Source organism: Pongo pygmaeus, chromosome 16 (assembly GCF_028885625.2).
Source record: "Pongo pygmaeus isolate AG05252 chromosome 16, NHGRI_mPonPyg2-v2.0_pri, whole genome shotgun sequence".
Classification (NCBI taxonomy): domain Eukaryota; kingdom Metazoa; phylum Chordata; class Mammalia; order Primates; family Hominidae; genus Pongo; species Pongo pygmaeus.
Window position 1 is genome coordinate 79,444,173 of NC_072389.2, and position 22,667 is coordinate 79,466,839.

Here is a 22,667-nt window from a genome sequence, read left to right on the forward strand (position 1 = left end):
AGTCAGAGTCTCCCAGGGTGCAGAGGATGGAATAGCTCCAGAAAAGGAAAAAAATGAGGAATGAAGTGAGAAAGAAGTAATTCCAGTCTCCCTGCTTCTGCCCGACACTGGAACGCACCAGGCCAGATCTGAACCTCTTCTCTGCCTCTAGGACTGAGGGTGTCAGTGTAGATCTCCATCCTCCTGCTTTTCCTCCCCCAGCCCCAGCTTCGTGTGTCCCTTCCATCACTCCAGGCCCCTGGAGTCTCCTGCTTTGCCCTCATGAATCCTGATCCCTAATAAGTCCCCAGGGTCAGCCCTTTGCCCACTGCCCAGCCCCCTTGGTGGCCCCCAGCTTGGGATCTCTCCAGGGAAGGGAATCATCTGTGAATTGCTGCCATGACTGGCAAGGCCCAGGGGTGCCATTCCTGGCATCCTGCCCAGGCATTTGGACCTACAGGGTGGGTGTATTTGTGTGTGTGCACAAATGTTCACACTTCAGAGAGCAAGTTTTGCATAGAAGTGAGGTGCCCAGATTGATTTCATGCTGTTTTGGGGGAAACATGTAAGTGTGGGCACGTTGCAGCATGATATATATGTGTTTGTATGCACATTACATGGGGCTATTTGTGTTTCTGTGGATCTGAGTATGTTGGAGAGTGAATACTGAAGCATGTGGTCCTGCATTTTATGGGGGCTTGTGTACTCCTGAATTTCAGGGGTTTCGTGTATAGTTTGCAGAGTGATATGTGTGCCCATGGGCAATGTGTGCTAGGTACCTGTGAGCTCTTGAGTATCTTTGCCACTTTCCCTTTGCCTGGAGAAACTTCTTGCTGGTTCCTGCCTCCCTGCCTCCTCTACATTGGAGGGAGAGCTGAACCCTTGGCCAAATAGCCTATCTGAGGTCAAGGGTCAGCAGCAAATTTAGTGCCCCTGTGGTCCTTGCTCTCTGACCCATGTAGCAACAGCAGGCAAGTGGGGGTGGGGGATGCTGATTGCAGCTGGAGAATCCCAGGAGCAAGCATCTTGAGGAGTTCAAGGTTAGCCTTCTTGTGCTCTGAAACAAATGATAACACAAACAACTGCTGTTTACTGAATGCTTGAGTATACTAGATACTAGATACTGTGCAAAGCACTCTGCAGACATTATTTAAACCACACAATAATTTTACAAACACTCTCTTTTACAGATAAGGAAAATGAGTCTGGGAAATTAAATGACTTAACCTGGGTCAAATAACAAGTAAGTTATAAGACTAGGATCTGAACCCAAGTCTGTTTGACTCTAAAATTCATGATTCTCTCTCCCTATTCTGGTCTACAGATTATGCTAGAAAGAGGGGAGAGTGGAGGAGCTCCTCTTCTCCAAAACCCACACTGACCAAACAGATCTGTTTTTCCTTGTTAGAGGTGAGCCTTCATTTCACAGAAGGACCTCAACTTTATACCCATAGATTTAAGATCTGGAACTCCCTGATGGAGAGAAGGGAAAGGAGAGGTAGGCGGAGGAAAATAACCAGAGAAGGCCTCCTGGAGCTGTTGGAGAGAAACATCACAAGCTTTGGTGGGGGAGGGAATTGGATTTACAGACCTTGGTCTGCCCCTGGTGTCCTGGAGCCCAGTTGCTTGGTGTGTGAGGTTCCCATGGCTCGCTCCTGTGGCTTCCCTGGGAAGACTGCTGTGTGGTCACCCTCAGGATGAAGACACTGGGGAAGCAACTCATCAAGGTGAGATGGTCAGAGGCACCCCTGCACATGCACAGCTACTCTAGTGCCCACTGGGAGACTCTGCTCATCCCCTTCACTCCCAGATTTAAGTTGCAGGGAAAATGCATTATTTTTTCATTAAAAATTTATTTTGGAATGGATAGCCTTCAGAGATGTAATTAGCCACGTTATTTCTCTCCATTAGCAGTCCCTGGCATTTGCTGGAGTTTCTTGTCCTTTTTCCTCTCCATTTCACTCTTTCCATCATCTTTATAATCTAGGTTGCAATACTTCCCCACCCCCACCTCCAACCAGCACCACATAGTCTGTTTTTAGACTGAATAACTATTTTAAAATCTGGAGAGGGAGTTATAGCAAACTCCCCCCCCCCCCCACTGGGCTGTAGGATTACAGTCCCCTGAGCCAGCTAGGAGCTCCACGATGCCCACCACTGCCAACAGGACGGGGGAGGCAGCTCCACGTGACTCTGTGACGGCCTGGCTAGTGGCAAAGCTAGGCAGAGCTAGGAAGGTTGTTGGCTCCCCATGTTCTGGCTGGATGATCCCAGGTAAGTTACTTAACCTTTCTGAGCTTCTGTTGGCTTCATAGTGTTCAAGACTGGCACTCACTTAGGTAAAGCACTTCACTGGAGGTATATAGCAAATGCCCAGTAAAAGGCAGCTGTGGTGGGAGGTCCACAGGCAAGAGGGAGACTTGGGGACTAAATGAACAGGAGACACGGGTAGCAGGAAAGGCATAGCCTGGGCTTGGTGGGTCAGAGCTACCAGCTTTGGTGGTGACCCAGGAGCCTGGGCTGGGGGACAGGTGACAGGTAGAACCATGAGGAAGACCCCTTACGGAGCAGGACTGGGTGGAAAGAGTGGTCAGGAGCTCCACCTCAGCTGCCCACGGCTGAGTGTCCCTCTTTTGTCCAGAGTTGTTCCTATGGGTTAGTTCTGGAATGCAAGAGAGCTACCTAGGAGGTTGGCTCCCCAAGACCTTAGAGATGGCCCAAAGTGCAGTAACTCCTTAGCCCTCCAAGTAGGTTAGGGGATTTCTAGGGTGGCTGGGCTGGTTATTGCTCTGGGGAATCCAACTACCTTGGTGCTCAGAAGGGAGCTGTCTCTACCACTCCCCCTCCCTGCTATCCTCACGCTAGTGACACATGACGTGCAGCCATCTCCAGCATTGTCAGAAATGCCATGCTCCATGGAATTGAGGGCAGAAAGTCCGAAGCCAAAAATCTAAACTTACCCTGGTCCCCCACAAAGAGAGGTAAAGAGAAAAGTACAGCTTTAGCATGGAAGATCTTTGGCAATTTGCAATGAAATAACACCAGAATGCATGTGATTTATATCAAGATCTAGAGTGCCGCAGACTTAGTCATGGGTAGGTATCCTTTGAAGGGGTTGATACTTGTTAACAGGGATACAGTTGCATGGCGTTTCACAGAGTTGTGTCTTGTTGCATTGGCGTGAAGGGAACTGGAGTGAACCTGCTTTTTAATACTGGCCTTACCTGCTTTTACAGTAATCCTGGTCCCCTAGGTTCCCAGAGACATGTAGAGAAGTGGAAATTGGCTCAGAGGGTCTTTGAACTTGTACATGGATGTCACTACAAGCCTCATGGAAGCAGGCAGCATTTTGACATGAGTCTAGTTCACAGAAGTAAATTTTCATAGTGATTTTTGTGGACAAGTCCTAGGCATTAGTAATAATACTGGTGATGCTAAAGATAATAATAACTACCACGCATTGGGTGCCTCCTGTGCTCCAGGGCCATGCTTCAATTACCCTTCAGTTCTGTAAAGCATTACCATCCTCATGGCACATGTGGAGATGCTGAGACTCGGGCAGGGTAGAGAAGAGTCGCACTGTGTGGAGGACGGCAAACAGCACAACAATGCCTGCCACCAGGAGCAGCAGAACCAGGATGTCAGCCCACTCCATGGTTTATAGGTGTCGCCACGAAAGACACGACTCACACAGGCACTAGATGGAACAACACTTTACTCACACAGAGAAGAGACAGAGTAAGATCAGCTGCAATCATGGGTTCAGTCCCGCATGGCCAGGGGTCTCCTGCTACAGCAGACACAAGGTGATGGTCTGCACGCACCCCTCTTGTGCAGCAGCGGGTGGACCCTGTTTCCTCCCCACCTGGAACAGATAAAACAGTGAGGTTGGCCAGGTGCCTGCCACATGACGCACAAGCTTAAGCAGAACAAAGAGTACACACTGAGTCTGAAACAGGAAAAAGATATTCCCACATAAGGTGATAAGCCCAGCACAAGCTATGAGAGCCCCTTATCTGTTGGTAAGGAAGTGTTTTTGGCTCAAGGCCACTTGTATGGGGCTGAGCAGAGGTTAAAAGACCACACGCATGAGACTGCCTTTCTCAACCAAGGTCATATCATTGGTGTGCATCAGAGCCAGGATTTGAACCGGGTCTTTCTGGCACCAAAGCCTATGAGCTTTGTCACTGATGAGAGGTCTTCCCCAGGCCCCTCCAAGTCTCTTCTCCCTCCCACACCAGCCACATCAGCTAATGGACAGCCAGATTCAGCAGAGAAAAATGGACTGAGTGGGTTTCTCCCTCCTTGGACTTTTTTAATGCAAACATCTAAAATAATATTTTCCCTGAAGAATCCTCATGTATAGAAGTTTGAAGCAGAAAGCTGGATTCCCATCAGAGATGAGGAAATGCATAACAGAAAAGCAATATATGGGAATCTAAGGCACTTGGGCAGTTATGTAAATAAATGGACGTGGTAAGGATCATTCAGCCCTGGAAAAAAATGGACACATGTAATTCCCTTTCAGAATCTGAAAAAAGAAGAAAGAAAGATGGAATAAAAGCCCTTTTTGCTTCAGTTACAGAGTCCTGCAGTTCTGTTTGAATATTAAGCCTCCATGTGGTTGCTATGGGGCTTTTGTAACATGACTAAACCATATTGGCTCATTTGGGAAGGGTTATCACCTACAATTCACAGACAGGATGCCAGAGGTTAAAAGAAGTTCAGTAGTTGATCTATGTTGACCATGTTCATTTTAGAAGCCAGGTTGAATTTAGCCCTCAGATGTTTCCAATTCCCGACCTGATCCTCATCTTCTCAAGGAACAATTGCAGTGAATCCTCAGTTGCCTACATGGTTAATGTGGAAGAACAGACACATGGATAATCCTAAATGATGTCTGTGTCTCTTGCTCTAAACATTTGCTTTGGAAACTTCTTGCAGGCCTTAGAATGAAGCCACCCTAATGTGCAAGGGGCCCCATCCTTACTCCACACCTTCCCTACTCAACGTTGCCCACCTCCCACTCCATGAAGACCTAGGGGCAGTAGATGAAAGGGTAGAGGCTCTTAACTCTCTCCTAGGTTGGGCTAGGGTAGTGGGTAGTGGAGAGAGGCAGATAATAAGGCATTTTGATTTAAAAGGCCTTCTGCAGTGCCGCAGGCAAGCAGAACAGAAACAGTAAATGAGACAATGAATTGTGTCCATGGAAGACTCCATATGGACGGTGATTCATTATGTTAATAAGGAGGTGAAAGCCAGAGGTTGACTGTATTCTGATTTCATGTCTGGGGAATCTGTAGCTCAGAAGCGGGGAGCATCCAAATTTGAGGTCAGAGTCCATATTCCAACCCCCAGCTCCTGATTCCAATTTGGTTGGTCTAATTACTGTCATCTCCTAATGACTAAGGATGCTTTAGAGCCAGATGGGACCTGAGTAGAAGTGCAAGCAATGCTTAAGGTGGAGAACGGTGATGCTGGAGCCAAGCAGAGCCAACTCCTTGGGTCCATACAACAAATATTGAGCACCTACCAAGTGCCAAGTGATGGCAGAACTGGCATCGGGAGAGGGAACCACAGAGGAATCTGATGTTGACCCTGGCCTAAAGGAACTCAAGGTAGGAGGTGATATGGGGCATGCACAAATCTCTGTCATACATACAGAGAGGGAAGTGAGATGAGGTCTGAGACAGCTTCATTTATTCTCCCATTTAATTAAATCATTAACTCAGCTACTCAGGCACGATCCTAAGTGTTCTGGATAAAAAGCTAAATAAAACTGATCTCACCCCAGAAGCTACCATTCCAATGCTGAAGCTGAGTCACCCCAGGAGGCATATCAAAACATTCCCCAGCCCCCCAGGCCCCAGCCCTGACATACTGATTCTGAATCTTTGTAACTGGTACCCAAGACATCTGAAGCCTGGTTTCTAGTTATTCTCCAACTTTGGGCACTGGTCTGGTGGAATAGGGAGGGAGTCCAGCTAAGAGAGTCCAGAGGAAGAGCCAGAGATAGAGAGCAAGGCTTCACGGCCCACCTCTCCCTGGAAGCCCTCCTTGACCAGCACAGCCCACACTGATCCGCATGTCCTCTGAATCCAACCTCCACTGCGTGTACTGCAGTTTTGCATTTTTCTGTTTGTTGTTGGTTTTTGTTTTTCTTTTTTTCTTTCTTTCTTTTCTTTTCTTTTCTTTTCATAACTAGCAGGTTTAATCCCTCCTCTCCTGCTTGTGTCTCATCTCTAAAGGTGGGTGCTCCCGTGTTCCGGGTCATTGTGATGAGGGTTCCAGGGGCCTTGTGACACACCGCTGGCCGGCTCTGCTCAAGTGTGGGAGGTCAGGAGCAGCCAGTTCCTTCTGGGAATGCAACCCATCTCCGAAAAGGAAGATCACATTCCTCTGCTGATTAAGCATCACTAGGGCTCCAAGTGAGTTCTGATCAGAGGCTGTCTGGAAGACAGCAGGGAGCATGACCACCCTCTCTCCTGAAAACAGCCTCTCTGCTAGACAGTCAGCCTCCTTCATCCTGGTGCGTGTTCTTCGTCAGATCTGAGTGCCTCCCTCCCCAGCCTCTGGTTGGCACTGGGACCATTTTCCCCTGCTGGGTGGGAAAAGCTAGAACCCTGAGCTAACATAGAAGGTGGAGCAAGGGTGGTTGTACCTTACTCTTACCATCAGCCCAAGGACAGGACTGAGACATCCAAGCCCCGTTTCACCTTCTTTTCAAGCCAGCAAAACCTTCTCCCCATATGTGCTATTCTAACTTTATTGAGTTGTAGGTTTGCAGGTGCGTCTCTGAAGAATGCTGATAGATTTTCATCGGCGCTTTTTGCCAACAATTTTGTTATAGTGCCACCAGGTGGCAGTAATGCTTTTGTTAGTAGATAGTTCTAAACCCAGTTTACAAGATACAGCTATTTGTTAGAAGTCGGCTCCAGTTCATTTTCCACACAGAATTTTTTCAAAATCATAACCAATTACAATAACTTTAGCCAATCTCAAGTCTCATTAATCATAGTGATTAAGAGAGTGATACATAAAAATTCAAAATGGACACCCCTCTCCCTGAGTTTTAAATGTTATTTACTTTATGGCAAATTATCACCAGGCCTTGCTTTAAATTTTCTTTATATCTTTCTCCTTTCTCTGAGCTTAGAGAAGGCTAATAAAGTAAACTGTCACATAGCATTTATTATGTACGATGAATGTTCTAAATGCTTTGTTTATAGTCACTCATTCTCATCACAACTCTATGAAGTGAATAATGCTGTTGTCTTCCTTTTATAAATGAGAACATGGAGCCACAGAGACTTTGTCACTTGCCTACAGTCATACAGCTTGTAAGTGGCAGAAGTTGTATTTAGACCCAGACAGGTGGGATGCAAAAATCAGTATTCTCAAAGTGTGGCATCCAAACCTGCAGCATTAGCACCAACTGGGAACTTGTAAGAATGCAGACTCTTGGGCCCCAGATCTTCTGAACAAGACACTGGAGATGAAGCCCAGAAATCTGTGTTTTTTGTGACTCATCCCTCCAGGGCACTGTGATGCACAATTAGCTTTGTGAACCACTGTTTTAAACCATTTTCTTCATCACGGTGCTGTACTGATGATATACCCTCCACACCTGCGTTTGTAATAATTGCTGAAGTGGGGACCCCCTGTTACGGTTGGGAGTGTATCTTGCCCTCAGGTGAACTGGAGTAGAAAAGAGAACCTTGTCTGGGTGCAGTGGCTCACGCCTCTAATCCCAGCACTTTGGGAGGCCGAAGCGGGCGGATCACCTGAGGACGTGAGTTCAAGACCAGCCTGGCCAATGTGGTGAAACCCTGTCTCTACTAAAAAATACAAAAAATTAGCCAGATGTGGTAGTAAGCCCCTGTAATCCCAGCTACTTAAGAGACTGAGGCAGGAGAATTGCTTGAACCAGGGAGGTGGAGGTTGCAGTGAGCCGAGATTGCGCCACTGCACTCCAGTCTGGGTGACAGAGCGAGACTCCATCAAAAAAAAAAAAAAAGAAGAAGAAAGAAGGAAGGAAGGAGGGAAGGAGGGAAGAAGGGAAGGAAGGAAGGAAGGAAGGAAGAAGGAAGGAAGGAAGGAAGGAAGGGAGGGAGGGAGGGAGGGAGGGAGGGAGGGAACCTTAAGCAAAGTCAACGACCTTCCCTGGGCTTTATTGGAGGTTCTGTGTATTCACATTTATAAAAGGAGGCTATGAGTATTCAGAGAAACTTGGCATTAAAACCCTCATAAAAAGTTTTTCTTGTCCTCCAAAGGCTGTCTTATTTTACTGAAAATATGGGAGAAAACCCCTAACCCAGTGATGCAGTGGGGAGAGGAGATTTATGCCTGAAGCCGAGGCCTCTAGCAGTAGGAAACTTTTAGAGGGACTGAGCCACTTAGGGCTCCCACTTCTGGTCCCCTTCCCCAGGGGAAGAATGGCCAAGGCTTCCTCAGGTTTGCTGATGTAGAACTTTAACCTGCCTAGATACACCCTGAAGGTGGGAGATTTCCACAGCTGCTCTATCTAGCAGTACACTTCCCAGGACACTAGGAAAGGCACTGTTGCAGAGCTGGAGGGTATCCAGCCCCTCGCAAACTGCATACTTCCCCTCCCGGATTACCAGGTCATTATACCCAGTGTATGGAAAAGGGTGTTATTAGGTTGGTTGAGCAAAGAACAGAGGAATATGGGAAGATGAAGGTTGATTTGAGAAGCCACTGTGTGTTGACAATCTCTGTCATGTTAAAGGAGCCCAGATACACATTCTCTGATTTCTAGCATAGACAGGTAGGTGGTGTGCATGTAGACAGGGGGCTTCTAAGCGACATTTCCCCCTTCGCCTTCTGCGGGTCAACAGCCTTCTTGTTCTGGTCCTTGGCTTGCTAGCAAGTGTCTGAGATAGTCTTGTGGGTGGCCTATAGTTTGCTGAAGTTTGGAGAGATACAGGGAACTGGTGGGTGTAGAGAAATGGAGTTTCCTAGAAGGAAGAAGCAGCGACATTTTTTGTGTGTTTTTTTTTTTTTTTTTTTTTTTTTTGAGACAGAGTTTTGCTCTGTCACCCAGGCTGGAGTGCAGTGGCACGATCTCAGCTCACTGTAAGCTCCGCCTCCCAGGTTCATGCCATTCTCCTGCCTCAGCCTCCCGAATAGCTGGGACTACAGGCGCCCGCTACAACACCCGGCTAATTTTTTGTATTTTTTTAGTAGAGAAGGGGTTTCACCATGTTGGCCAGGATGGTCTCGATTTCTTGACCTCGTGATCCACCCACCTCGGCCTCCCAAAGTGCTGGGACTACAGGTGTGAGCCATCGCACCTGGCTGAAGCAGTGACTTTTTATAAACAAATTCAACCATGGCAAAGTAGGCAGATGGCCAATTGTTGCAATTGTTGCAGGTAGAGGTTTAGAAATGCAAATTCTCTGAATACTCAACAGATGTCTTCTTGTGATGTTTCTAATTATTTCTGCCTTATTGCATTGATGCTGTATCTTTTGTTACAGTGTGTGGTACATATTACTTTAATTTCAATATTACCTCTCCATTGTGTTTGACTTTTCTTCATATCTTTGTTCGTCGTTTATTTTTTAATCATTGTAGGGCATTTGATTTTAAGGTATTTCTTTTGTTCACAGCTTGTGTAAGATACATATTTTTTATTTGAGTGGAAAATCCTTGCCTTTTAATTCCTTCCCACTGCCCCTCCCACCCCCAGCATGGCATTAGGGTTAAGCCTCTGACTCTTGCATCAAACAGCTTTGGGTTCAAACTTCAGCTCTGATACTTTCTGTGTGATCTCAGATATGCTAATTAACCCTCCTATGGTTTCAGTTCCCTGATCTGTAAAACAGTACAAGAACTATACCACTTCATAGATACTTGTGAAGATTAAATGGGTTGATATATATAAAGTGCTTAGAACAGTGTCTGGCACATCATCAATTGCTTTTTAATGTTTACAGCTAATAAGAGAATGAAATGCATTTATTTTCGTAATTAATTTCTTTGGGTTTCTATCATTTTTATGCTTTATACTTTTATTAACTCCTTGTTGTTTCCTGTATTGCTTGCTTTTATTTTTTAAAGTGATTTGGAAGATGTCCTGTTCCTATAAATTCCTAATTTTTAAAGTCAAAAATAAAGCAATTTCTTTTGACTCCATCCTAATATTTAATAAAGAAATAGAATCTGCAGTTAAAAACTTTCCCACAAAGAAAATTTAGCCCAGATGGCTTCACTGGTTCTACCAAATATTTTAAAAAGAAATAATACCAATTCTATACAAACACTTCCAGAAAACTAAAAAAAAAAAAAAAAAAAAAAAAAAAAGAAAGAAAGAAACACATCCCTACTCATTCTATGAGGCCAACATTGCCCTGATACCAAAATTAGAGATATTACAAGAAAAGAAACTCACAGGCAAATGATTCTTGTGAACATGGATGCAAAAATTCTAAATAAAATTTTAGCAAATAGAAGCCAACAATGTATAAAAAGCATAGTACATCATCACCAAGTGGGGCTTATCCCAGGAATGTGAGGCTTATTTACCATTCGAAAGTACTCAATATAATTTACCATACTAACAAACTCAAAAAAAGAAAAGCCATATGACAATTTCAACAGATGCAGAACATTATTTGACAAAATCCAATATCCATTCCTAATTAAAAACTCTCAGCATGCTAGAACTGGAAGGGACTGTCTTCAACCTGATAAAAGGCATCTGTAGAAAGCCTAGAGTTCACATCATACTGAACTGTGAAAGCCTGAATGCTGCTCCTCTAAGATGAGGAACAAAGCAAGAATGTCTTCTCTCACCATGTTTATTCAACATTGCACTTGAGTTCTAGCCAGTGCAGTAAAACAAGAAAAAATAAATAAAAGGTATCCATACTTGAAAGGAAGAAGTTAAACTGCCTTTACTCACAGATGAACATGCTCATCTATGTGAGAGTTGGCAAATTTTTTCTGCAAAAGTTACAATAGAATTTTTGACTTTGCGTCCACGCAGTCTCTGTTGCAACTACTCAACTCTGCCATCATAGCATGAAAGCAGCCACAGACAAAAATGAATGAGTGGGTGTGGCTGTATCCTAATAAAACTTTATTTAGAAAAACAGATTGGAGGCCACATTTGACCCATAGATCCCCTGGTCTATGTCAAAAATCCCATGGAATCCACAAGAAAGCCACTAGGACTAATAAGTGAGTTTTACTAGGTTGCAAGAATACAAGATTGATATATAAAAGTACATTGTATTTCTATTAGAAATTTAAATTTTAAAATGATACTTTTTACAGTAGCATCTGAAATATGAAATACTTACGGATAAACTTTACAAAATATATGAATGACCTAGACACTGAAAACTACAAGATACTGCTGAGAGAAATTTTAAAAGACCTACACAAACGGCGAAATATATTGTGCTCATGGGTCAGAAGACTCGATAGTGTCATCAATTCTCCCAAACCGGCTTACAGATTCAATGCAGTCTCCACCAAAATCACAGCTGCCTTTATTATAGAAATGGACAAATTGACTAAAATCCTTATGGAAATGCATTTCTAAAGTTAAAGCATTTCCTTTTATAGTTAAGGATCCCGGGACACAGCCCAGCTTTGCCTGTTCCCTTCTGCTTCCTGCCACATTGCATGCTGAGTGTTGCAGTTTCTGAATGAGTGTAGGTTGGGAGAACATGATGACAGTCAGAGGGGCAGAAAGCTTGCTCTGATGAGTGGCAGTGTCTATGCAGGTGGGGAACACATCAGGGCAGACCCTGCTTCCCAGGGTTAGGCCCACACCGAGATTTGTATCTTCTTGGCCCATATGTCCTATTTTGGTTCAGATGACAGGGCATGCATGAGTTATTAAAAATGTGTTTCTCAATCCATTTCCATCAAATATACAGTTAGTGGAAATTATCCCAATTTGGAGCCTGTAGGCTCTTATTTTTAGTTAACAATGCTGCTTTGCCTTCATTTATTTATTTATCTATTTATTTGAGAAGGATCCTTGCTCTGTCACGCAGGCGGGAGTGCAGTGCCATGATCTTGGCTCACTGCAACCTCTGCCTCCCAGGTTCAAGCGATTCTTCTGCTTCAGCCTCCTGAGTAGCTGGGATTACAGGCACCCCGCCACCACACCCGGCTAATTTTTGTATTTTTTTTTTTAGTAGATATGGGGTTTTATCATGTTGGCCAGGCTGGTCTCGAACTCCTGACCTCAAGTGATCTGCCCGCTTGGGCCTTCCAAAATGCTGGGATTACAGGCGTGAGCCACCATGCCTGGCCTGTTTTGCCTTCTAATACTTGACTACTCATGTGGTTTGTGGACTAGCAGCATCACCTGTTACTCAGGAGCTTGTTAGAAATGCATCATCTTGGGCCCCACCCCAAACCCTCTGAATCAAATCTGCACCTGCAGAAGATCCTTAAGTGATTTATATGCAAATTTAATTTTGAGTCACATATTCAGATGTACACTAATGGGAAGTTGGGAGTGTGTATATTTACATGTCTACTCAGCTCTGTCCATCAGCACATCTTTATGTCTGCAATGTGGCATTTCAAGATATTCTTCTCTCCAGTAGAAGAGAATACCCCAGGAAGAAAGGAATCTTCTCTTATTCCAACAAGAACCCTCACTCCTAGTTGTTGTTGTTGTTGTATTAGAGACATTATTATTATTATGTGCTCTGTTGCCCAGGCTGGAGTGCAGTGGTGTGATCTCAGCTCACTGCAACCTCTGCCTACCGGATTCACGTAATTCTCCGGCCTCAGCCTCCTGAGTAGCTGGGATTACAGGCATGCGCCACCATGCCTGGCTAATTTTTGTATTTTTAGTAGACACAGGGTTTCACCATGTTGCCCCAGGCTGGTTTCCAACTGACCTCAAGTGATCCACCTGCCTTGGCCTCCCAAAGTGCTGGAATTACAAGCATGAGCCACTTCGCCTGACCCTAGTTATTATTTTATAAGCATTTTGAATTACTTTGCATGCAGTGCACTCACCTCTCTCCAACACATACACACACACACGTCCACGTACACATAGCACACAGATATATACCATACACACACACACACACCCCCTTATCAAAAGCAGAAACTATCTCTCATAATGAACCATTTTACATTTCCAGGAAAGGAAAAGTGGAGCTCATAACTATGTCTAATTAATGCTTATTTTATATTTTCCTGTGATCAAAGCAGTGTACATTATTATAGAAAATTTTAAAAATACAAGAAAGGCCAGATGCGGTGACTAACACCTGTAGTCCCAGCACTTTGGGAGGGTGAGACAGGTGGATCACCAGAGGCCAAGAGATCAAGACCATCCTGGCCGACATGGTGAAACCCCCTCTCTACTAAAAATACAAAAATTAGTTGGGTGTGGTGGCGCGTGCCTGTAGTCCCAGCTACTTAGGAAGCTGAGGCAGGAGAATCACTTGAACCCGGGAGGTGGAGGTTGCAGTGAGCCGATATCCACCACTGCACTCCAGCCTGGCGACAGAGTGAGACTCTGTCTCAAAAAATAAAAAATACAAGAAAAAGGATAAAAAGTACTTATTTCCTATCACTCAAAGATAATCACTGCTGTTTTTAGTGGGAGGGAGGAACATGTTTGTATTTTCTCAGTCTTTTTCTAAAAACTTTATAGTAGTCAATGCATTATATATTAGAGTTTATGTGGGGTATTATTATAATATATAACGGACACAATACATAGAGAGGTATTACTACGAGTGCCATAGTTGTACTATAGAGTATACATAGAGAAAATACTAGATATACAATTCTGTATTCTGCTTTTTTCTGTTAACATTTGTATTTTTTTCAGATTATTATTCATTCCTTGTAAACAACATTTATATGCTTCAAAATATTCCATTGAGCACATAAACCACAGTTTACTTAACTATCCCCTTATTGCAGAACATTTAGAGTGCTTGCATTTTTCATGTTGGTGAGTAATGTGCATGAAAATTATTATGCATACAGGATTTTTTCTATATATTTTCAGTAATGTCCTCAAGATAGATTTCCAGAAGTAAGTCAGGCTGTGCACTTTGATTCATATTGCAAAGTCCAGAACATATTATTTAAAATCACACTTAAAAGCTGAAGGCTTCTAACATAAGGCGGAACTGGTTGCTGCTTTTGCCAGGTGAAGAGAAAACCACCCATTGACAAGACAGAATGGGACAGCTTCTTTGATGAGAATGGCCACTTGGCCAAGTCACGGGACTTCATTTGTGTTAACATCCTGGAAAGGGTGGGTCCCCAAGCTACCCTTGGCCTTGCCTGGGAACGGGAGCATGGATGGGCAGGGGGCAGGTGTGGCGTTGGATGAAGCCCTTTTGGTAGGCATCCATAGAGCCCATGACTCCCACCTCCCACCCCTACCCCAGGGTCTGCACCCCTTCGTGAGGACTGAAGCCTGGAAATTCCTCACGGGCTACTTCTCATGGCAGAGTTCCCAGGATGAGCGGCTCACGGTGGACAGCATGAGGAGGTAGAACACTCCAGACCCTGTTGGGATGGGAGGGGGGCCTGCAGGTGGCAGGTGCCGCCTCCCCAGTCTGCAGACTATCTTCTGCCCCCATGCAACTTCTCATTCCGAGAGGAACCCCATGCCTCCTGACCCAGGCACAGCACACAGGAGGTGCGGCCAGTTTGTGCCAGTGCCTTCTCTCCCCGAGCTCCATTTACCAGCCCATCAACTGCCAGGCATGGGCTTGGTCCCAGCCACTCCTCTTACCCCTGGGCCCCAAGTCCCATCCTTCCCTAGGGCCTATGCATTCTCCCTCTGAGGCAGCCGTTGAACAGAGTCTGCCACCCTCTTCCCTGGGTGCCACCCCAACTCCACCTCCTCCCTGCCCCCCATGGCTGAGCTGCCTCCTGGGTCTAGTCTCCCCACTCCCTGCCTGTGCCCAGTGTTTCCTCCCAGTACTCAGGGGGAAGGTAGAAAACCCAGTATGGGCTGCCTGTGTCCTTAGATGAAACACTCCCAGTGGTGTAACTAGTAACGTTTCAAATAGCATATCTTCTCTTCCAAAAACTTCCTGATCCTAGCTCCACATTGCCCACTATCCCAGAGTCTGACATTCCAGCCATACTGACAGCCTCACTGACTCCTCATTCGCCCACTCCTGCCCCAGCACAGACCACATTTGCACTCCCCTCTGTCCTTGGGTCACCCTTTCTCCTCCCTCCACAATGGCTTTCTATCATCTGCCTATCAGTAGCCCATCCTTCCTTCAAGGCCCAGATCGCACAGTATACCTCCTCCAAGCAGCCCTCCCAGATCTCCCAAGGAAGCCAGGGATGGGGCACTTTGTTTCAGTAGATAACACACCATCTTCGAACTTGGACCGTCTTGGATTTGGAAACCGGGTTCAAATTTCAGCACTCTGATTTACAACCTGGGTGAACTTGCCCGTGAACTTCAGTGCTGAAGTCTCAGTCTCCTCTTCTATAAAATGCGGGTAACAATCTGTTTCACAGAGTGGTTGTGGGGGCTGAATCAGATAATACAGGTAAGGCACCTTGCACAGGGGAGGAATCAGTAGCTTTTATGATTTTGGTGGGAATCCTCCCTCCCTGAAGCCGGAGTCCCTTGACTTGCACTTCCATGACCCTGGGCACTTGGTCCCACAGTAGTGAGACTGGAGCCTGTGTCTTCCCTCCCAGGTTGAATGCAAACAAGGGCAGAGGCTGCAGCCAGTTTGCCTTTGTCTTGGGCCCTCTCCTGACCTTGCCTGTCCATGGGAGGGCTCCGTATACACTGGCTGAGTCAGACTGACTCCACTGCTGAATATCTTCCCATCAGAGGAACGGACTCCTTTGGACTGTGGCTGCATGACTGTGTAGCCTGGGCTGGACCCACCTGTCTGGGAGCCTGAAGCAGGGGCTAGGCCCAGCCCCAAGGGAGCATCCAGACAGAAAGTGGAAAAGATTCACATGCCAGGGCCAGCCAGAGTGACCCAGGGTGGGACGGGGGTGTGAGGGCTGGGCTAGGGAGCTCAGAGAGGCTCGGGAGCTCTGACAAGAGCTCACCTGTGTTCATTTCCTGAGGCTGCCTTAGCAAGTACCACAAACTGGGTGGCTTCCGACAACAGAAACCTGTCCTCCTGCAGTTCTGGAGCTGGAAGCCCAAAATCAAGGTGTTGGCTCCTTCCAAAGGCTCTAGGGTACAACCCTTCCTTACCTCCAAGCTTCTGGTGGCTCCTGGTGTTCCTCGGCTGGTGGCTGCCTCACTCCGTTGTCCCCATGGTCGTGAGACCTTCTGCTCTCTGTGTGTTATAAGAACACATGTCATTGGATTTGGGGTCCACCTGGAAAGTCTTATGTTAAGGATCTCATCTGGAGATCCTTAACTTAATCACATCTACAAAGACCCTTTTCCCCCATATGGTTACATTCACAGGTCCTAGGGGTTAGGACATGGATATCTCTTTTTGGAGGCCACCAGGCAGCCAGCAATACCAACTAATCATATTCTAATAATGAGGACAAAACACCGCCTCACTCAGCACTTCCAATTCCAAGGCACAGGTGCCAGTATTATGCCCATTCTACAGATGGGGAAACTGAGGCTTAGAGATGGAAAATGATGTCCCCAAGACTTGCTCCCAGTGGCAGACACCCTGTTATTAAGGTGTAGAGCCAGGATTCAGGTGCAGCGTTTGGAGTACAGAGCCCAGGAAGTTAAACTGTCTCTGTTCTGCACTCCAGGTGCATGTTGGAGGACACTTAGGGTGGCACAGGTTGAGATGAGGGAGAGCATCACAGGTAGGGTGCATGCCTGGGTGAGGGTGCTGCCCTGGATCTGCCTGGGGCCTGGTAGCTGCAGCTGCTTGTTCTCCACTTATCAGAAGGGGAAAGCCACTTTGTTCAGCCTCAGTTCTGTTCTCACAGGAAGAACTATAAGGCCTTATGCCAAATGTATGAGAAAATTCAGCCCCTTCTGGAAAACCTGCATCGGAACTTCATAGAGACTCGCAATAACATCGGTGAGCAAAGCAGGGTGGAGAGGGCTGGGCAGAGGGAGGGCTTGAAGCCAACCCTGCCCCCTTCTCAGCCACTTCCAGGGAGGGATGGCTCCAGGATCCTGGGGGTTGCTTTGACTTGTGCCTGGAGTTTCGCCAGCTGAACCTTGTTAATCCACCCCACCAGTCTCTCCTGAGTGGCCCTAGATGCCCCATACCATGTTTCCCCGGGCGCATGATGTTCCTGCTGCCTGGTCTTCCTCTCTCCTTTCTTTGGCTTTGAACGAGGTTGGATTTGAACTGGACAGAGAGGAAGGGTGGGGGAGGACATTCCTGGCCGAGGGTATGGCCTCGTCAAAGGGTTGGAGGTGGGAAGAAACACAGACAGCTCAGGGTGTGGTGAGGAACTGATCCTGGCAGGGGCTGATGTACCTTTCACAGCTCCCTCTCCCTCCAGGATGTCCTAGGGCCTGCCCATTGGGGTAGGGGAAGAAATTCACCCATAGACCTGCTGGATGTGATCTGGTGCCACCCACTTGCCCCTTGCTTCCAACTTAGCACGTGACATTCAGAAACTCTATGACAAAGACCCCCTGGGCAATGTCCTCATCGACAAGAAGAGGCTAGAGAAGATCCTGCTCCTGAGTTACGTCTGCAACACGCAGGCAGGTGAGCCTCAGCTCCCCTTGTCAACGTCCTCCCGGGACCTGGCCCAGCCTAAGCCAAGGGTCCAGGCTCTCCCACCCAGCCCCTCCTCCCCAACCCCCTCTTTGCCACAGAGTACCAGCAGGGCTTCCATGAGATGATGATGCTCTTCCAGCTGATGGTGGAGCACGACCACGAGACTTTCTGGCTTTTCCAGTTCTTCCTGCAGAAAACGGTGAGGGCAAGGCCTGAGCTCAGGGACGCCCCTCCCCAACCCCCCACTACTCCCCAAACAACTCCTTGAGGATTGGCAGGCATTGGCAACCCCAGCCATTCCTTCCAGCCTTGTGGGTCTCAGAGGAGGGTGATGCTAAACCCAGTGGTTCAAAGTAGTGGTGGTGGGGAGGCATTGAAGTGGAGAAGGGGGATGGAGCAAAGCTCTGGGTCCACCTCTCAACAAACCTTGAAAGAGCATGGCTGGCCAGGCCCAGGGAAGGTGACCTCTCCTGGTATTTTCTTCCCCAAGCACGGTTCTCCTCCCTCCTCGCCTCTTCTTCCTCAATGGCTCCCTGTGGCCTCCAGAATAAAATCCAATAACCTTAGCCAGTCATTCAGGGCTGTACCTTTCACATAACGTGAATTCCAGGCACACCAGGGGACTCAGTAGTCCCCAGGGGCTCCCTCACTGTCCAGGTTGAGGGGTTTTGAAGGTGCAGCTCCCTGGAACACCTCCCTGGAAAGCCTTTCCTCATGATCTGCGAGAGCCTGCCCAGAACCCTCCCTCATCCCTCCCTCCACCCCACCATCCCTGCACGTGTGCTTGCTGCCCTTCCCTTGTCCCAGTTGGCTCTGCCCCAACACTATTGTGTGAGGGAAGAACTGGGCAACTGGGCTCACTAGACTGTGAGCCACAGTTGAGAATCTCTACTACACACACACACACACACACACACACACACTACACAGCCACCCAGAGGTGCACAACATATACAGACAAACTTGCATACACAGATCACAGTCACAGACATAGATATGTATGCACACACACACACACACACACACACACACACACACTCAGACTCGTAGAGACATGGGCCCAGCGCACAGACACACAGAGCCTCCAGAAGTGAAGCCGGGGGAAGCAGAGTTGACTCTTCCGGTGCCTTGAAGCCAAGGAGGACTCAGTCTGTCTCCCACCATCGTGTGCAGGAACACAGCTGTGTCATCAACATTGGCGTGGCCAAGAACCTAGACATGCTCAGCACCCTGATCACCTTCCTGGACCCCGTGTTTGCTGAGCACCTAAGTGAGTGGTTCCCACCTCCTGCCACCTTACCCACCCCCCAGGGTAGGCATGGGACGGGGGCTGGTACCCAACTGTCAGTCCCTAATCATGGGGGGCTGGAGAACAGCAGAGTCATTTGATTGCCTCTCCAGGCCCTAGGAAGAGGGTTATCTGGATGGGGTTGGAGCCTGGACAGTTGAAAGTTGACTCTAAACCATCTCCCAGGGCAGCTGGAAAAGGGGCAGCAGGCTTTTTGTATTTCCCAAGTGTTTTGCAGGCTCCTTAGTTTGGCCTCATCTGCATATGTTTGCTGCATCATATGTGTTTTCCCCTGACCACAGCCTCGCCTTCTCTCCCCACAGAAGGGAAGGGTGCAGGGGCTGTGCAGTCCCTCTTCCCCTGGTTCTGCTTCTGCTTCCAGCGTGCCTTCAAGTCCTTCGATGATGTCTGGAGGCTCTGGGAGGTGAGGTGTCCAGCTAGGGATCATCAGGCTGGGCTCCACCCCTCAGGCAGAGTGGAAGCTGCGAGTCTTCCTTGCCTGCCCCTTTCTTCCTGGCTTGGATGGAGTTCAGTATCTTGAGGTTTTGTTAGGTCAGCAACCCTGCTCCCACCTTGCTGGAGGAAGCTGGAGCATCACTTTGTCTATATGTTCATTTAACACAAAGGCCCCACTGGCTGTGCCTTCTGCGGGCAGTTGACACAGGAGGGCCCTCTGGCCTGTGCGGTGGGAGCCTGGGCCTGCAGCTTCACTTTCTTGCTGCCCTGCCCAGGTGGCCTCCCCATGCTTTCACCTCCCCAGCTGTCCCCCCAACCCGGGCCTTCCCCTTCCCCAGAGTGCTGCCCCTGTGGAACTCTCTCACAGAAGATGGGTCCCCAAGGATACCTGTAGTCCTGTGACCACAATCCTCAGGGCCATCAGCAGATGAACCCCCTGAGGAATGCCACCCCCACCTATCACTGCCCTGCCCATGGCCACCGCTGCCTGCAGTATCCAGCCCAACCATCCTCCTGGCATGTAGGGCCCCACAGATCTATTCCCACCTGCCTGTCCCTCCCTCTTGGCTGGCTGGTCTCCATGCCCAAGTCCATGACCACACCCAGGCCTTTGGTGACATCCTTGGGTCATTTAATTCCCATCAACCCTTGCTTGCCAAAACCCCACTCAAATTCGACAGTTTCCTAGTGTCTTCCCACCCCTCATTGCCTCCCTCCCCTTCCTCTATCTAATGAATTCCCTGAAGCCTCTATCTCTGAATCCCCCAGGAGACAGCACAATGCCTAGAACCAGGAGTACCTGTGAGCACATACATGAGTGAGTGGATGAGTGAGTGAGTGAATGAATGAAGGAATGACTGAGTGATCAAGTCAGCAGCAAGGCCCAGGAATGGCTGACCCCGGGCACGTGGTTGGTGGGTACCTCACCATCCTCAGGGCATCTGCAGTCTCAGGCCACAGGGCCCAGACTGAGATGCCCTGACCCACAGGTTCTGCTGACGGGGAAGCCCTGCAGGAACTTCCAGGTGCTGGTGGCCTACAGCATGCTGCAGATGGTGCGGGAGCAGGTGCTGCAGGAAAGCATGGGCGGGGATGACATCCTCCTGGTGAGAGTACCCTTGGGCAAGCTACCACCCCAGCTTCTGGAGGCCCTGACACCCCACCCCACCCCAGCTGCAAGACCAGGGTTCATGGGGTGCTCGGCACCAGTGCCACCTTTTCCCCCCAGACAGGAAGGGCAATGAGATCTAAGGTACGGATTACTGTGCCAAGGGCTTTTAATAGAGCTCGTTTAAGCCTCACCACAGGCCTGACACAGGGAGGCTATAACCATCATCATCACCCCTAGTTAACACATGAGGAAATGGAGGCCTTGAAGACTCCCTAACTATTAAGCTCTACGATCTCGCAGTTAACCCTGTGGCCTGGAATATTGCTGAAGCAGAAGGACCTAGAGTTTTCCACCATTTTAAAAAAGCTACTGAAGACTTTGTTGGAAGAAACAAATCTGAGGTGGCACCCTGATTATAAACCAAGTCCTCCTTCAAAGCCCCTAAGACACTTGGTGGAACCCCAGGACTCCCTAAGAGCCTAACATGAAAGCTAACATTTACCATTGCCCCAAAATATCAAATTTTAGGCATTGAGCCAAGCAGGCTGGGGAGAGGTCAGGTGGTCCCCAGCGACTGCTGTGAGCAGCATCCTTCTTCCCTGGGTGCTGCAGGCAGCTGCCTGTGCCCAAGAGTGCAGGGAGACGTTTGCCTCAGCCCCACCCACAACCACTCCCACACTCCCACACAGGCCTGCAACAACCTCATCGACCTTGATGCTGATGAGTTGATCTCTGCTGCCTGCGTGGTTTATGCTGAGCTCATCCAGAAGGATGTAAGTTGCCCCAATGATGTGTCCTCCTCCTCCTCTTCCTCCTCCTCCTCTTCCTCCTCCTCTTCTTCCTCTTCTTCTTCTTCTTCCTCCTCCTCCTCTTCTTCCTCCCCCTCCTCCTCTTCCTCCCCCTCCTCCTCTTCTTCCTTCTCCTCCTCCTCTTCTTCCTCCTCCTCCTCCCCGTCGGAGCCTATCCTGATCCCCCAAACGCAGCCCATGGCAGGTGCATTCAACTTCAGAGACACAGACTGTGCCACGTTCTCTACCACCAACACATTCATATTGCTCCTCATGGTCTTCTTGCTGTTTGCACATGTAGCTCCTTCCTCCCTGAGCAGGCTGTGCTACTTGAGAGCACGGCCCTCATCCCCCATTCCCTGTGTCCATCCCAGTGGATCTGGGCACCCAGAGGCTCAGGAGAATGTCGCTGCTTAGAAGAACCGAAGAATGAAAGCGACAGACCGATCTCTGTGCACCTCCCACTTGCCTCCTCCCTAGGTTCCTCAGACATTAAAGGATTTCTTCCTCTGAGGACACCAAAGCCCACAGTGGACCGATGCCCTCGATGGGCAGGATGAAGGTCAGGGGCACTGGAGTGAGGGAGTAGATAAAACAGCGGCAATATAAACAGTCCTCTGGAATAATGGTTTGTGGTGGATGCTATGTCTTTGACCTTAGGGGCTGGGATGCACGTGACGGCTGAGACAGGGTTGTACAATACAAAGAGAGGCTGGCTGGCTGAGAGACATGTTCTGAGGCTAGGGAGGGTGCTTGCTGGAAGAGACTGGGTCAGTGGCTCCTCCTTGATGGAGGGTTTTCCAAGGCTGCGGTGGATCCACATCTGGAAACAAATGGTTAGAGTAGAACCAACTCTGAAAGACTTCCAGATCCCTGTGGAGGACAAAACTGAGCACATTTAATAAGGATTAGTTCATCTGGACTCAGGTCCTGAGAGGAAGGCTGGTCCTGGGGCTCTGCCCCCACACCCACTGCTCCCCTGGGTCCTGTCACATCAATCACACAATTAAGTCATTTTTTTCCAGAGATTCCCTGCTAGTCTGTGGAAGGGGCTGGCCTGGAAGAACTATCTGACAAGCAGGCAATTCCCTTCCTGGTTTCAAAGCCTCCCTCATAATTGTGCCTTCATTTATCAGCCTGCAAATGTGTCCTCAAGCTACATTTTATTTTCCAGTCTTGATCAATCTTTCTTGAGAATGCACTCTTTGCCCTTGGCCAGGCAGTCAGTTGCTCCGTGAGGAAACGGTGCATCACACCTGCTCCCCCGGGCTATGTATGCCACAGCCCTGAGCCCCTGCCCAGCCTGCCCCATGCTCTAGCTGGCCCCTCTGAGGGAAGACATGTAGATGGGCCAGAGAGGCTGAAACTGC

General features: G+C 48.2%; 1 protein-coding gene and 1 long non-coding RNA gene across 5 annotated transcripts; one reads left to right on the forward strand and one right to left on the reverse strand.

Annotated features, from left to right (window-relative positions):
• Window positions 1-3,677: 3,677 nt before the first annotated feature.
• Window positions 3,678-6,259, reverse strand: LOC129014175 (uncharacterized). The gene is made up of 3 exons (XR_008494156.1): window positions 6,018-6,259; window positions 4,669-4,829; window positions 3,678-3,844 (listed from the first exon to the last, which is right to left on the reverse strand). It is a non-coding gene; the product is annotated as an uncharacterized LOC129014175 (long non-coding RNA).
• On the forward strand, window positions 6,252-21,924 carry TBC1D21 (TBC1 domain family member 21). 4 transcript variants are annotated; one of them, XM_054451287.2, is made up of 11 exons: window positions 6,252-6,508; window positions 14,150-14,257; window positions 14,394-14,497; window positions 16,903-16,997; window positions 17,532-17,642; window positions 17,753-17,853; window positions 18,828-18,924; window positions 19,266-19,366; window positions 20,388-20,504; window positions 21,199-21,282; window positions 21,778-21,924. In XM_054451287.2, the coding sequence occupies exons 1-11, from the start codon at window positions 6,449-6,451 to the stop codon at window positions 21,808-21,810; spliced, it is 1,011 nt and encodes a 336-aa protein (XP_054307262.1). In that variant the 5' UTR covers window positions 6,252-6,448; the 3' UTR covers window positions 21,811-21,924. The 4 variants fall into 4 exon arrangements, with proteins under 4 accessions (XP_054307262.1, XP_054307263.1, XP_054307264.1 ...); XM_054451288.2 differs by having other exon boundaries at window positions 20,388-20,465; XM_054451289.2 differs by lacking the exon at window positions 14,150-14,257.
• The last annotated feature ends 743 nt before the right edge of the window (window positions 21,925-22,667 follow it).